Source organism: Triplophysa rosa, linkage group LG1, assembly GCF_024868665.1.
Source record: "Triplophysa rosa linkage group LG1, Trosa_1v2, whole genome shotgun sequence".
NCBI lineage: Eukaryota > Metazoa > Chordata > Actinopteri > Cypriniformes > Nemacheilidae > Triplophysa > Triplophysa rosa.
The window spans coordinates 31,114,549-31,130,496 of record NC_079890.1 but is presented as its reverse complement, the minus strand read 5'-3'; the positions used below and the strand labels follow the sequence as shown (position 1 = coordinate 31,130,496).

The following is a 15,948-nucleotide window of genomic DNA, read 5'->3' as shown; positions in this document are numbered from 1 at the left end:
CACCGCTGTTCGGTTATCACCATTCTTCAAAATATCTTCTTTTGTGTTCTGCAGAAGAAAGAAAGTCATTCAGGTGTGAAATGACAAGAGGATGAGTAAAAGAAGACAGAATTTTCATTTTTTTCATATTTAAATCATAGGTTAGTCTGATCTACATGACATTGTAAAATCCACTTGGTTTTACAAAGCTGTAAGGCCAGTTGTGTTCAAGTTAACAGTTTGTATGCTGATTTGATTAAACTGAATGGTATTAAAACTTAAAGAATTGGTAGGCTAAATATAGGCCAACAAGTCATACAACGAGGTTGTTTTAGATCTTAAGTCACCAGCCTCTCAACCAAGTCTTGGGTCGCAGTGCTGTTACTGTACAATGATCAATGAGTCATAAATTCACTGTGCCAAAAGAAAAGCCCGGCCAACGTACGTGCGTGCGCTTCCGAGTGCCCGGAGGTTCACGAATCTGATCCAACCCACCGTGTCCGTTTCTCTGTTCATAGTAGTACAGCTGAACGCATAAACGATGGTTCCCGTGGCTCACGCAAACCGAGAGGGTAGAGCTTAGACGACTCAATTAGATCCATTTCTTGTTTTCTCTTGCGCTGGCAGCGGGCGAGCGAAACTGCGAGCGGCGAGACGGACGACAGCAAAGACCGTCAGAGGGATGTATACCAAACATAGGCAGAAAAACGGACAGATTTCTTCGACACGACATTTGGTTGTGATGCTATCCGTTTTTCTGTGTAACGGCTTACTGGAAATTGTTGGCGGAAAATCTTGGGAAGAAGGTAAGAAGCGGCTTTACTTACTGTAACCTACTTGGAAAGTTGTTCTTTTATCAACCAGTTGCGCGCTGCCGTGAATAACTTTTATTGCCAGAAAAACGCATTGTTATCAAGAAATCGCTTCGAGGAGTGTTAAATTAATGCATTAATAGTATATTAGTATAATATATAGGCCTATATATTGATTTTGAGCGATACTTTATCACTCTGGGTTTCTACCATATAAGGATGGATGACCGCGCGGTGTTGCGGTTCTACACGATGGCAAGAAGTCTTTATTCTCAGCAGGCTGTTAGTGATGATGTTGAAAGTGCACACTTTATCAAAAGTGAAAAAGTCAGATGGGATAAAGCAGCCACTAACTGACCTCAGAAGAAAGTAATTTACATGACTATGGAGAAAATGCTACGTTTTATGGGCTACTATAAAATGTTGTATTTGTTCTGCCAAATGCTTTGAACACATCTACAGTAAAAGCATAAAATCTCCATGAAACCACCGATTCAGTCTTTATAAATGAGTTTGTTAGTTGTGCAAAACGATGATAAAACTAGAGGCAAGCTAAGACATGACCGAAGGTGACAGTCGCATCAGCGCGAGGCCAACGCACTCTGATTGATGCTGATGCAGAAGTTTAGCCTACGACGTGGGTACTTTACCGCATCCAAAAAGTTTAATCCCAGTTAGATCAAATCTTCACAGGGTAAAGAAAAAAAATCAAAGGCAGCATGTTCCTTTTAACACAGCGTTTTAAAGGAAATCACACCAACGCGTGCTCTCAAGATATCAGTCACTGCTCCAACAACCACGACACGAACTCATACATGTTCTGGATGTTTGAAAAAGTAGGTACATCTCTACGAGATTTGAGCTGGGACTCTGGGACCTGCGCTGAACTGCAGTCTCCATATTGCACGATAAACCTTTAATACATTTATAACAAGGCTAGCGATATTATATACAAACTAGAGCTATAAGTAAGAGTAAATATTCTGCGTAGCTGAAACCAGACTAAGCTACGAGACGATGTTAAAATCTCTGGTGATATAACGTTATTCCCTGAAGAAAGTGCTTGCAGGGCAGCAGTCAGACGTTTTTTTGTTGGTTTAGAAAGACTTGGTCGCTGTGTGGGTAAAATGTTGGATCAAAACCAGGGCTCTGTCCTCTATTCTTTTGCACGATGAAGTTTTAAAACGCATGTAAAGCTATCCAGTCATATGACGCCAATTTGTGACACCGGAAGGATAATTCGTAACGGGTTCGGTATGGATTTTTACAATGGCGGTTGTCGTGAGTAAAATAAGGTATTTTTAAAGCATTAATGTTACTTACACGAAAACGTCAACTTTTGAAGCAAATGTGTTCCAAACACGTACGTTGCAGTTGCTAACAGTACGATTTATAAGAACTTGTCTGTCTCATCAAGTGCTACATTTTCTGTAGTTGCTGTGGTATGAATGATATGCTGCGTCCCAATTCGCATATTATCCGTCCTAAATAGTATTCGAAAATAGAATTAGTGTGTATGTTGAAAAGAGTATTCCAAAGATTCCCGGATGGTCTACTACTTACGGTAGACATTCGAAGTGCAGAATGATGCACACTCTAACGGCTAATATTACCCACAACTCACCGCGAGTAGGCGGAGTTAAGTGACGCTCCACTGCATTAATAAAATTAAATAACTGATGCCTCACTAAATTAATAAATATAAGCAACAATGAATGAATAAATACTTAAATGGAAAGAAGAGCTGTATTTTGATGTGTGTGACAGTTAATGGCCACAAAGTTGTCTAGGCAACAACGGCCACTTCCGTTTCCTGTTAGTATGTCCCAGTGTGTGCATATTGTTTTGCTACACACTAAAATGTATATACTTTTCCATAACAAAAACAGTACATACTTTTAGTGCATAGTATAAGTATGCGAATTGGTACGCAGCAATAGTGATAAAAAATCGATCCCTATAACAAAATAATGTCTTTACAGCATTATTTGCCGAAGCAGGATACTTTGCCCTAAAGTCAAATTTTAAAGAAATTCCAAAAAACCAGACGTTTCCACAGACACGTTATTAAACAAAAGTTTGCAACAGGCGTCAGGCTCTTGAGGAGGATTGTGGGATTGACAGTGGCACAGGCATGATCACATGATCCAGCAGATATGTGGTAGAAATATTTAGCAAATCTAGTGTGTAACATGTAAATGCAGTAACATACACTTAAGCTTGAGCTCAAAAAATATTGACTGGCTAATTTTTGCACCATTTTTTTTTCATTGACACTAGCATTGTGTTGCGTTTAGACTAAAGTGTGAACACATATGCCCTGTTTCACAGACAAGGCTTAAAGGGATACTTCACCCAATCAAAGAAAAATCAAACGCTTCCGTGTGTATCTGTGTAAGTGCTCGGTAGAGAGTGCAATGCAATGATCATTTCACACGCTTCCGGGTTTGGTTGCGCAAGCGCTCGGTAAGGAGTCATTCAAAGACATATCCGATGACCTTAGAAACACAATAGCCAATCAGAGGTCTTTCATAATCTGTTCAACAGCGCTCAAAATGATAGCGGGAAATGCAAGTAACGTCACATTTAGTACCGACTGGTACCGAAATTTGGTATCGTGACAACACTAGTTATAAGCATTATTCCAAATATTTTTCTCTGTGTTCATCATAACAAAGAATTTTATACACATTTGGAACCACTCGAAGGTAAGTAAATGATGACAGAATTTTCATTTTTGGGTGAAGTATCACTTTAGTCACCAGACTAAAATGAAAGTTTGAGCTGTCTTAATTGAAAATAAATTGCCACACCAGTTTAATAAAAGCGACTTAAATATCCTAATTTAACTAAGGCATAGTCCTGGCTTAAGCTGAGCCTTTTCTGTGGCCATTATTTCTTGTTTGGGAGAAACTTTAATGTGAACTTTAATGATATTTTAGCCTTAGTTAGAATTTTAAAAAGATTTGCATACCCCTATCGTCACCTTTTTGTCTTGTACCCCTTTGGAGTACACATGCTCCAGTTTGGGAACCACTGTTCTATATATTCAGAGGTCTTGTTCTTGGATTTAGATAGGACCAGCCTCAGTGTTTTCAGCATACTCTGCTGTTTGTGACAGAATGCTTTGAGAGCTGAATTTGACAGCTTTAAAAGTATAAAATACAGTGGCTTGCAAAAGTATTCATCCCCCTTCATTTTATTCACATTTTGTTATGCTGCTGCCTTATCTTAAACTACTTTAAATGATTTTTTTTTTACATTAATTTACACTCCATGCACAATAATGACAAAACAAAAAACTGATTTTTGACAGCTTTGCAAATTTATTAAAAATAAAAAACAAAAATAAGTACATTGCATAAATATTCATACCCTCAACTCAGAAAATGGTTATAGCGCCTTTACAGACTCAAATATTTTTGGGTATGATGTGAAAAGCTTTACACATCTGCATTTGGCAATTTTTTGTCATTCTTCTCCTCAGATCCTCTCAGACTCTGTCAGGTTGGATGGAGATCATCAGATATTTTCAGGTTTCTACAGAGATGTTCAGTTGGGTTCAAGCACTAGCTGGGCCACTCAAGGACATAGACAGAGTTGTCCATAAGCCACTCTTGCATTGTTTTAGTTGTGTGCTTAGGATCATTGTCATGTTGGAGAATGAACCTTCTGCCCTGTCCGAGGTTCTGAATGTTCTGGGCTAGGTTTTCATGATCATTATCTCCGTATTTTGTGTACAGTCCCTGAAGCTGAAAAACACCCCCACATCATGATGCTGTTTCCACTACACTTTACTGTTAAGACGGTATTGTACAGGAGTTGAGCAGTGCTTGTTTTTCTCCAGACATGATGCATGAATCTGAGATTCATCAGACCAGAACATCTTGTTTCTGACAGTTTGAAAGATTCGTTGAAGTACGCTTTTGCATATTTCAAGTTTTCATGTGTCTTCACTGAGCAAAGGCTTGAGTCTGGCCACTAAGCCATAAAGCCCAGATTGGTGGAGTGTTGCAGTGATGTTTGTCCTTCTGTAAGTTTCTCGCATCTCCATATATGATCATGGAACTCAACCAGAGTGATCATCAGCTTCTTGGTCACCGCTCTAACCAAGACCCTTCTCCATGGATGGCTCAGTTTGGACAGGAGGTCAGCTCAAGTAAGAGATCTGGTGGTTCCAAACCTCTTTCATTAAGGATTAATGGAGTCTTCACGCTTCTGTGAACCTTTAATTTAATACAACCTTTTCAGAAGTCTTCCCCTTTCTGTGTCTTGATACAATCCTGTCTCAGAGCTCTACTGGCAGTTCTTTTGACCTCATGTCGGTTTTTACTTTGATATGCATTTTCAGCTGTTGCGCCTTTTATTGAGAGGTATGTGCCGCTCCAAATCATACTTATTCAATTGAATTTGGCACATGTTAACTCCACTCGAAGTGTAGAAACATCAACAAGCAAAACTAATGCTTCTGAGCTAAATTTCAAGTGTCCCAGAAAAGGGTATGAATACTTACGCAATGTACTTACTTCAGTTTTTAATTTTTAATAAATTTGCAAAGTTGTCACAAACCTGTTTTTTTTGTTTTGTCATTATTGTGCGTGGAGTGTAGATTAATGTAAATTATTTTTAATTTAAAGTAGTTTAAGATAATGCAGCAGCATAACAAAATGTGAATAAAATGAAGGGGGATGAATACTTTTGCAAGCCACTGTAAGATGAATACTGCAAGGAAATTATAGTGGTTGTGTTGAATCAAATACAAACTAAGCGATAGTACAAAAGTCGACAGAACTCTTCTCATGGAAGAAGGCACAGGTTTATTGATTGTAGACTTATTTGAAATATGCACATAATAGCACAGGAGGTATAAATAAGGCAGGCTTTTCGCAGTGGTCTACCCACAGCGCATTGTGCTCTCCACAGCTGCATGGGTTAGTTATAGTGCCATTATTCATTTATACGCCTTATGTTTATGCGATGAGAAGAAAGATGGATGACTTTGGATTTCATCAGTATGTCTAAAAAGCCTCTTGTTCCTGGAATGTTCCATTAGTCCCTGGACTACAGTTTTTCTATCAAGATAATGACTTTTCATAAATTGCCTCACACAACAGATAATGGTTGTTTTTCTTTGTAAAAGCGAAATCTTATTATAACACTATCATCTTTTCTCAAGCAGTGGTGTCATTATAAATCCTCTTTTTATTATGTATTGTAAATACCACATATTTTTTAAACGCTCTGTGGGAATTCTGTGTATTATTTCAGATTTTAGTGCGTGCGGCACAGGTTGCTGGTATTTTAAACTGTTTTGGTGAAATTGCATGAATGCCCTCAGCTAGAGCATAAAGTTTCCATTCTTTGTCTGATGAAGGCTCAAGATATGTCCATGTATCAGAGAACAGTTTGAAATGCGGGGCACTTAAGTGCCCTCCTACACAAGGAACACTCGTAGCATTTGAACAAAAAAAAATCCAAGGCTTTATGAGTCAGATTGCATTATAAATGTATATTTTCAGGTTCTATATAATGAGACAAAGAGAGAAAACGGAGAAGAATAGTGCATGTACATGTGTATGTGTGGGTGAGAGAGATTAAAAAGAGAGACAAAAGGTAATCAGATAGTGAATCGGAGCGATAGGGAGCATGGCAGAGCTGTTAGTTGGAAGCTATGGGAGGAGTTTGGCAGTGTTGTTTAGAGCTGTCACTGTAGACAGCAGTCCCCATGGTGCTTTGTGATTGCATTTGGTTTAAACTGCACCCTGCAAACAGTGATAGAAACAGTTTCATTCAAACCGTTGTATCTCTCTTTCTTTCTGTCTGTCTCTCCCTCGCGCACACACCAGGAGCAATTCAGAGAAGAGATTCCCCACACAGAAGCAACGTTCAATCTTGTGCCAGCTTATCTCTCACGCGCACACGCACACACTCGGAGTCCGTAAACTGCACTCTGCTGCACCTTTCTGATTGGTTTGGACTTACCAAATTGCAGATGCTTCCTGTATCGGATATTGACATGTTTTTACCTTTTTTAAACGAGTCCCTGTCTCTCAGTGATTGTCTGTAGATTGGTCAATCTTACCGATGAGGGCTGTGGTGTCTGTGAAAGTGCTCACGCATTCAGACAGCTGCTGCGATAGGCTGATCTATCTTCTTTGGCCAATATTTAGCCATTTTGCTGTTCAGCTGTTAGCTGAAGTTTTTGTTATTTTACACTTCCACTATTTAGAGATGACTTTGCCAATAAACTTTAAACAATTTATAACAATTTAATTGTCATTAGTGCAATTTAATTTCTGTAATTTATTGAGCAATGTTTAAATTGCATACACTCATTTATCCTATTTAGGACACTGGTTGGATAAAACCTGTATTTGGGTCAACTGGTTCAAAATTTCAAAGTGTGTATTTGACATTTTAAAGCAAACATCAGGTCAGATATGGCATCCTCTGTGCGGCCTGTAATATTCTACATCTTGCTTTATGAATATACACTAATTCCTGTGCGGATGCTTTAAAATATAACTCAATATTGACATCCATATAAATGCAGTGTTTTTCAATATTCATTCCTCCTTGGGTTCATACATCTAAGCAGACAACAAGCCCAAATAGCATAAGTTGCCCCCTAAGCAGTCCAGTCTAATGTAATTTTTAAATGTATTAAATCTTTTAATAACATTTTCTGTGCAGAGCCATTATCATATTGTGGAATGGCCACAGTAAAAGTTTTGACTACAGTATATCGAGCCAGTTGTGATGCGCTAGAGATCGGCATAAGACCTGGGGTGATGCTGGGGTCATTTCTCTATTTTATTCATCCGTGTGACATCATAAAATCCAAATAAGCAATAAATAGTCTTTTTGCATTGAAAAGGGAGTTTTGAGATCTTAAGAATATTTGTATTGTACAATGAGCTCTTATATAATAATAGATCAGGGAAAATTGTATTCTACAATGAAACCCTTTAGGTAAGTGAAATATAGAAATGGTGATTCATTTTGTGTAGATTGATGAGACCCATAATAAAGAAAACAAAGGGGAGGAAGGATGAAAGTGAATTGAAACCCCCAAAAATAGGAAGATTACTAATCCTCTTCTCCTTCAGACCTCACATTTCTCTAAGGCTCTTTCCTAAAAAGCCCGGTAAGAGAGCAAGTGAAAAAGTGGGGCTCTTTGGGACCCCCGTGGCAGCTGAATGACTAGATGGATAGATAATTGTCAACCAGAGAAAGGTCAATTTCACTCATTTTTAAGAGCAACTGCCCTCAAGCCAACTCCGGCATTCTCAGATCATTCTTTGGGAACAATGTCTTAGGCTGGCTTGCAGCTAATGCCTTCTCTAAACCTATTAGTTTTGGAAAATGGTTTTCTCTAGAGGCCCATCGTCTGTGTTGATGGATTCTCTGGATTTATGTTGTGCAGGCGACCCACTGATTATTTTAAGTCCCAGAACACTAACTTGGCTTTGATGATGTTTATTGCGCAAAAGAACTGTATACAGCCAGTATAGACTTTGCAGTGCATTACATTATGATTGACAAGCCACAGCCATTTAGATCAAACCGACTTCAGGCGAGACCAATATTTTAGCATTAGAAGAGATGACACCATTACAATTTGGAGATGGAAAAGAAAATTGAAAAAACGGACCATCTTGTGAGGAGCATGGCAACACATTCCACCCCCTATCAATTCTATCGCTTCCTTTTATCACGTCATATTTTATAAACCTCAGCCATAATGGATATGGCGAGGTCAGTAATGATGTTATTTTTCCACATTTGTGTGCATGACAGCTCTGTGTGATACCCTAAAAGTGCTGGTTCAAGCTGTGAGGGGACGCTTGTGTGGTTTTGTTTTTTTCCAAAGAAAAAAGGAAAGTCAATGAAGAACAGAGAGAGGAAAAACACAAAGGAATTCTCACACCCCTACCTATTTTTATGAATGGCTAGTTTTACTGATAATGGTCTAGCACACCTAACCGGTGCTGATGTGACAAGCGGTCGTGGCTGGTTAGGACACAAAGCTTGTAATTATAAGAACTAATTTTGGAGCTCAAAGTGGTTTAAATCAAGTAAATGAAAGCTGAGACACATTAAAAGATTTATGAGGACGATTATTCCTCTTAATACAGAGTGATTGAGGGAGATTAATAGTCTGACCCACTGGCCACTTTGAGCAGTCTCTCTAGAATTGATTTACATAATACCAAGCCCATATTGCCAAACCTTTATTGTATTGTTGATACACACCCATGTTCAACCTGTATTATGTTTCAGGATTGCTTTTTATTGGATGCCTCCAAAAGATGCTTTGATAAAATCATAAATACGGTTAGCCCTAGTGTTAGTGCCTGTTTTATCTATGAAGCAGTATACACGTTAACAGAAATGACAGAGCCGACCTAGAGATTTTGTCTAAGATATTGAATATAAAACAAGCTACGATGAACAATAAATCAAAGTTTAGGTGCAGCCAAACTATTGGATCAAATTGAGACTGAAATGTCAGTAAACTTCAATTCCCTCTGGTCATTGCTGTGTATGTATGTGCTTTTCAGTGGAGGACAAGGGGCAGAGAGTGACGGCACACTGGATCTCTCACAACACAATACAACAGGAGTATGGAACGACATTTAAGGTAATAAAGCCTACATGTTTCACATAAAATATTTACCAGTTTATTCATGCAAACTTTATGGTAGGACACACCACACTAGGGTGACATTTTGGTAGTGTATGAAAGACACATTGTCTTGGTCTTAAAAAAATTTTCCAAGAACAGGTTAAACTGAGCAAGAATGGATGAAGAAACTCGTGGCAATTTGTAACCACAATTTGACTAATTTTATGAATTTGTAATGTCTTTTAATACAACTTGCTCACGCTCCCCTGGCAGTACCGTTTACAGGTGGGATTTCATGTTAATGCTTCACACACAAACCTTATGTTTTCATACAAGTCACACACCAACTTTAAAGAAAAAGAATTTATCACTTCTTGTGAGGTCCAGTTGGTGTAGCTTCCCCAGTTTTTTCTTGATTTAAGCACTGTGTCAAAAATGTTTAAGGATTATTGATGAGGTAGTCATCATATGCTGTTTATTTGTTTTTCTTCACAAAGATGGTCAAGCCAGTGTCTTCCGTGCAGGTCCATTGGGTCATTAGGATGATGATGTGGTTCTTCCTTTTTGTGGTCGCAGTGGCAGCACTACTGCCCGGAAGCAGCTCACTGATAAGCACCTTAGGGAGCGTTTTTTATGTTGTGTTGAGTCTTGAAAGCTTGCAAGGGAACTGTGCTGGTGCTTTGTAAATTCCTATACAGTAAGGAATGGCTGGATGCAGAACAGATCTTTGCTTTTTGTGACTGCGGATCGCTTTTGTTAATCAAGATGTCTATTTATCAAAATGGCATTGAAAAACGAATAGCAGTTCACCACTTGCTGAACCCCTACGAAGAAAGTGCCTGTCTACTTGGAAAAGTACATTACCTTTGGCTGGGTTTAATTCCCAGTGCTCTCTGTTCTCAACCTTAATTGATCTTTCTCACAGTCGTACTCTGGTGTAGTTCTTGTACTGTAATACACACCCACACATGGTTGTGCACTCCTCTCAAACATCCACAGAATTTGATTCTCAGCCTCGTGCTCAAAGCCCTGTTGTATTGACATCTGCACTCAGTCTCGATCTCGATGCCCCGCGGACACGTCTAACCTGCTTGGCTGTTGTGAAATGCTGAGACTGTCTGGAAATGTCAAGCCAAATGTCTCCGACCCAATCCAATTTAAGGCGGTTTGAGAACAAGAATGAACAAACAATAATACACATATTTACATGTAAAAATATACATGGGTATTGTGTATAAATATACAACTTGTCAGTTTTGCCAATTATCTTCGATAAATCAGAAGGTTAATGCATGCCAGTCTTGTGCGTGCTACTCGTGTGAAAGTTTGTCGTTCTCTGTGATATTTATATTTGGCTCAACATGGGGACAGCATCTCTTGTCATTGTGGGTCGCACTTGACATGGCTTGACTCTTGAATATTTGGAGTGCAGACAGATTATATCTGGTTCTGCCACGGGTCCTGACTATTGATGCGGTGGCAGCTTATTGATATCTTCAGTATGTCCAGGCTGGGAATGTGTTGTCTGTAGCCGAAATGATCACTTTGCCATAGTTAAATCCGTTTTTTTGGGACCCATAGTGGAACCAAGGGCACCGGCGTCTTAAGTGTCAGAAGTCTGTTTGTTTTTCTTCATAATGTTCATTCTCGTAATTGCCGCTTTGAGACTTTATATTACCCAACTGCAACTTTATTTCTCATATTTGCAATGTTATTTGGACTTTAAATCACACAACAAGGGGCCTTCAAAGACGCTGGTGCCCCGGGGCCCGGCAGGACCATAATCCATCCTCACACAGGCCATAAGATGCTGGACGTTTGATTGGATTTCTGGCTGTTCTGGTGATGATGTAATGAGTCACAGTGCAGTTTGGAACTTGGCTGAATGCATGTCAGGCGGATGTAATTTCATACGCTGAAACAAAGACACACACAATTCCCTAAGGATGGGGGCAGGGGAGCATGCTGCCTGCCAGAATACAGAGCGTATGTTGTAGGGTGTTTTCAATGCGTCTAGAGGTGGATATTGTAACACACTCAAAACAGTCAGAGTCAAACTTAATGATGGGACTTTTTATTTTCCCAATTAAGGCCAAAGGCAACAAAAAAGGGTATATATTCAAACATGCTTAACTAAACTTTTCCAACAAAACTGACATGTGAGTCAAAACAAAATAAATCAACTTCCATAACATGTTTAAACTTGGCATCATGCTAGCCAGAAACACACATCACATATGTGACCTTCATCATTAGAGTTTCTTCACAGTCAAACTGCTTCTTTTAAATAGAGTAAATTCCTGCCACACTAATTGGTCTAAACCACTGACAAAATATCTTGGGGGTGTGTGAATTGTGTTAACTTGAAAACATTAGTAAAATACCATATTACAAAAGTAGAAATTTACTACACCTAGAACAACTACTTAGACATTTACCATCTTCAATAAACAGAATATGGTAGCACAACTTAACAATATAACAATACTAATGAAATTACATTATCCCTCCTGGAGGTAGCAGATATATAAGAGATGCTCACTAGAGGCGTGCTCCCTTAATGAGACCTACTCACAATCAACCATGACGGTAAGACAATGCAAATACGTAAACAGCTTCACCTTCAATAAATGCAATTTTATCAAATGAAAACCGTATATGGAGTGGTTATTTTAACTGATAAGAGTGTTCACTTGTGATATGGTATAAATGGTAGATGCAAGTTTGTTCTCTCTCATTGCCATCTATTTAGTCGGTGCACTCAACCAAATAAACGCATATCTGCATAAGTACCATTAAACACATAGTTTACACATAAGTTCCCCAAATCATCAGGTTATTATATACGAGAAACAATGTTTCAAGTTGAAAATCAAATGTTTATAAACAAAACATAATATTAAAAGTGCACAGTCCAATGGCAGCAATGACTGCCGTGACAGGACATCATTCATCCCGTCACAGCGTATGAGGGTAAAATGTCTGATATTTCTAGAAAAAGAAGTAATTCTCGTGTTCTTTGTCTGCTTTGAGCATATAGTCTGGCTTTTGTCAGTTTTATTTTCAAAGTTCACCTCATTGATAATGTCTAGTGAATCTATTACAGTCTTCCACTAGATTTGGATTTTGTAATATGTTTTTTTAATTGTGACTAAAATATTAAAATATATACAAATATTTATTTATAAGACATTCAAACCAGACAACACCAGTGCCTCTATATATCCCTGAGCTCTGTTGTTTTCTGGTTTGGCTGTAAATTGTAAATAAGTATAAAAATAGATCATTTATTATTATTATTTATTATTTGGCACTGTATATTTGACAGAACATATTTTCCCCAAGATGTCCTAAAGTGTTCATTTATTTTGTTTATCCTATGCTCAGTTCATTTTTTAACCAACATGAGTCATGGCCAATCATTTAATTAGATTTGTTTATTCATGAAATGATAGCTAGTTTGTAGTTGTTTTAGCGAAGTCTTAAAACATTGTCATATTCATAATGAGTGGTTCATAAACCTTTGAGTTATGTAAACATTATTTTATAATCATTTTTATAACTTTTTCTTACAGATTTTTACTTACACGGTCCTGTTGGAAATTGTTCCTCTTCTTTTTTTTTATTAAAATTAAAAGGGTTTTAAAGTGTGTGTATACATCACTCAATTTAGTTCAGCAATTTAAGAGAATAAGATTTTTTATTTAGATGGTATGTGCATTTTTATATTTTTATTCAAGAGCTGAGATTGGATAAAATCCCATTTAAAAATGCTTTCATTCGGCTTTTCAAAATCGCAAATACTGTATAATTCATGCTTAAATGCCAACTGTCAGCGAAAAGTTTTCGCAGATTACTTTTGTGCTTCCTAAAATCAAGACAATGGACTATGGCTTTCATCCAAGTGACCCAGAATTCAAAAAGTACACTTCAATCAATAGTAATATAATATTAAAATTAAAACGTGTTTGCAATAAGAAATGTGCAACAAGTCTATATTATTTATATTCTTTCCATTAAAAAAAAGTCCTATAGCTGAATATACAACCTGTGACAGGGCTCCAGACTGCGACTAAATGTTTTTGCAACCAGTTTTTGAGACAGCGCGAGCGGTTTTTTTTTACAAGTACTCGCATTTGCGACCTGCCAATTTTGATTTTTTTTCTAGTTGTTATATCTCATGTTAAAAAACAAGTAGATCGCGAGTCCACCAGTGTAGGCCTATGTGTGTGTGAAGGGGAGAGTCCGGAGCTGCGCACTGTGCTCGGCTGGGTGATTGATGTTTCTCACTGTCGTCGCGTCGGTCACAGCTAAGCTCATTATTGACCAACACATTCTCACTCCCGACTCGTCACATATTTACGCTCGGTCAGCGCCCTTCGGCATCACTTTTGAACGTGCAGGGTACTTCTTTGGCGTCGTTTTTCGACGTGAAGGGCACGCGAATTTCACCGTCATTATGAAAATGTATATTAGATATAATTTGCAATGATGATGTTTCGGGGTTTAATTTAAGTTTAATGGCCAGGATAATTGTGTTTACATGACACTATTCAGACAGTTTGAGCAAGTAACTGTCCGCTACTGAAGAAACCCACTCTTAATCCTGCACTGTTAGAGAACTACAGACCGGTATCACTCCTCCCCTTCATGGCTAAAACTCTTGAACGGGTGGTATGTAACCAGCTCTCATCTTTTCTCACCCAGAACAACCTCCTGGACAGCAACCAGTCTGGCTTCAAGAGCAGTCATTCCACTGAGACTGCGCTGCTCTCAGTCATTGAAGCCCTGAGACTGGCAAGAGCCGCCTCTAACTCATCTGTACTTATCCTACTAGATCTGTCTGCTGCCTTTGATACTGTTAACCACCACATACCCCTGTCGACCCTCAAGGCTATGGGTGTCTCTGGAGTGGTGATACAATGGTTCAGATCTTACCTCACAGGTAGGTCATTTAGAGTATCCTGGAGAGGTCTCTGAGTCCCAACATCTCGACACAGGGGTGCCTCAGGGCTCAGTGCTTGGTCCGATGCTATTTTCTATATACATGACATCCCTAGGCTCTGTCATTCGGAAACATGGCTTTTCCTATCACTGCTATGCGGATGATACACAACTCCACCTGTCATTTCAGCCTGACGATCCGACTGTTTCTGCACGCATTTCAGCATGCCTAGCCGACATCTCGCTCTGGATGAAGGACCATCACCTGCAGCTGAACCTTGCTAAAACAGAACTGCTTGTAATCCCGGCCGACACAAAGAGTCATCACAACTTCTCCATTCAACTGGGCTCATCAACCATTACATCTTCCAGAACAGCCAGAAACCTGGGAGTGGTGATCGACGATCAGCTTAACTTCACTGATCATGTTGCCAGCACCACCCGGTCCTGTAGATTCATCCTCTACAATATTAGGAAAATTAAACCTTTCCTATTCCAGCATGCTACACAAGTCCTAGTCCAGGCTCTTGTTCTGTCCAGACTGGACTACTGCAATGCGCTACTGGCTGGACTTCCAGCTTGCACAACCAAACCTCTCCAGATGATCCAGAATGCGGTGGCAAGAGTGGTCTTCAATGAACCGAAGAGAGCGCACGTCACTCCTCTCTTCACTAAGTTACATTGGCTCCCTATAGTCGCTCGAATCAAATTCAAGACTCTGCTCCTGGCCTACATGACCACCACTGAATTGGCACCCCCTTACCTTCACTCGTTAATGCAGACTTATATACCCGCCAGATCCCTATGCTCTCTGCAAATGAATGACGTCTTCTGGTGCCATCCCAAAAAGGTAAAAAATCTCTCTCACGTACCTTCTCGGGATCGGTTCCACATTTATGGAATGATCAGCAGATTCTGTAGCCATCTTTAAGAACCGTCTGAAAACACATCTCTTCAGTCAACACCTGACTGATCAGTTCTGACTTCTATCTCTTTTCTACTTTCAAAAAAAAAAAAAAACCTTAGCGCTGTATACTGTCATAGGCTATAAGAGACCAATTTTCTTTTATTGCACTTAAGCTTTTTGTTGTCCTTATGTTGTTCCAATTGCTTCCATTGTTTCCCTCATCTGTAAGTCGCTTTGGATAAAAGCATCTGCTAAATGACTAAATGTAAATGTAATGTAACAGTTTATTTATCGTAATATAAAACACATAATACAAGCAGTCACAATGTCGTTCAAAAATACAGATATTCCAAGGGTATCAACGCGAAATGATCGATTTGTATGAGGAACAGATGCGAAGTGATCATCGTCTGCCGTAAATCTCAAATCCAGTGAAAAACGACGTTCAAAATTTGCCACCAGAGGAAGTTACGTCAGCTTCGATGCCATTGGCTGTCCGTATCTCGTGACTGATCGCGTCATTTTGTTGGCTTTGAACATGAATCGGCATTGGCTCCTGCAACCGACTACATCTAGCTGTTCCGGTTTATCTTTAAATGGGTGCCGACCTCATGCTTTCACGGACACGCACGGCATCTTCATGTAAAGTTATCGTACGGCTTTGGTGCAAAAAGGAC

At 39.0% G+C, this 15,948-nt stretch overlaps 1 protein-coding gene across 1 annotated transcript in view; it reads left to right on the top strand.

Annotated features, from left to right (window-relative positions):
* Nucleotides 1-415: 415 nt before the first annotated feature.
* Nucleotides 416-15,948, top strand: part of adam19a (ADAM metallopeptidase domain 19a) — an 89,701-nt gene continuing 74,168 nt past the window's right edge. The window contains exons 1-2 of the mRNA XM_057343615.1: nt 416-785; nt 9,356-9,435. Coding sequence (XP_057199598.1) covers nt 662-785; nt 9,356-9,435 — 204 coding nt within the window. The 5' untranslated portion in view covers nt 416-661. The remainder of the gene's footprint in view (nt 786-9,355; nt 9,436-15,948) is intronic.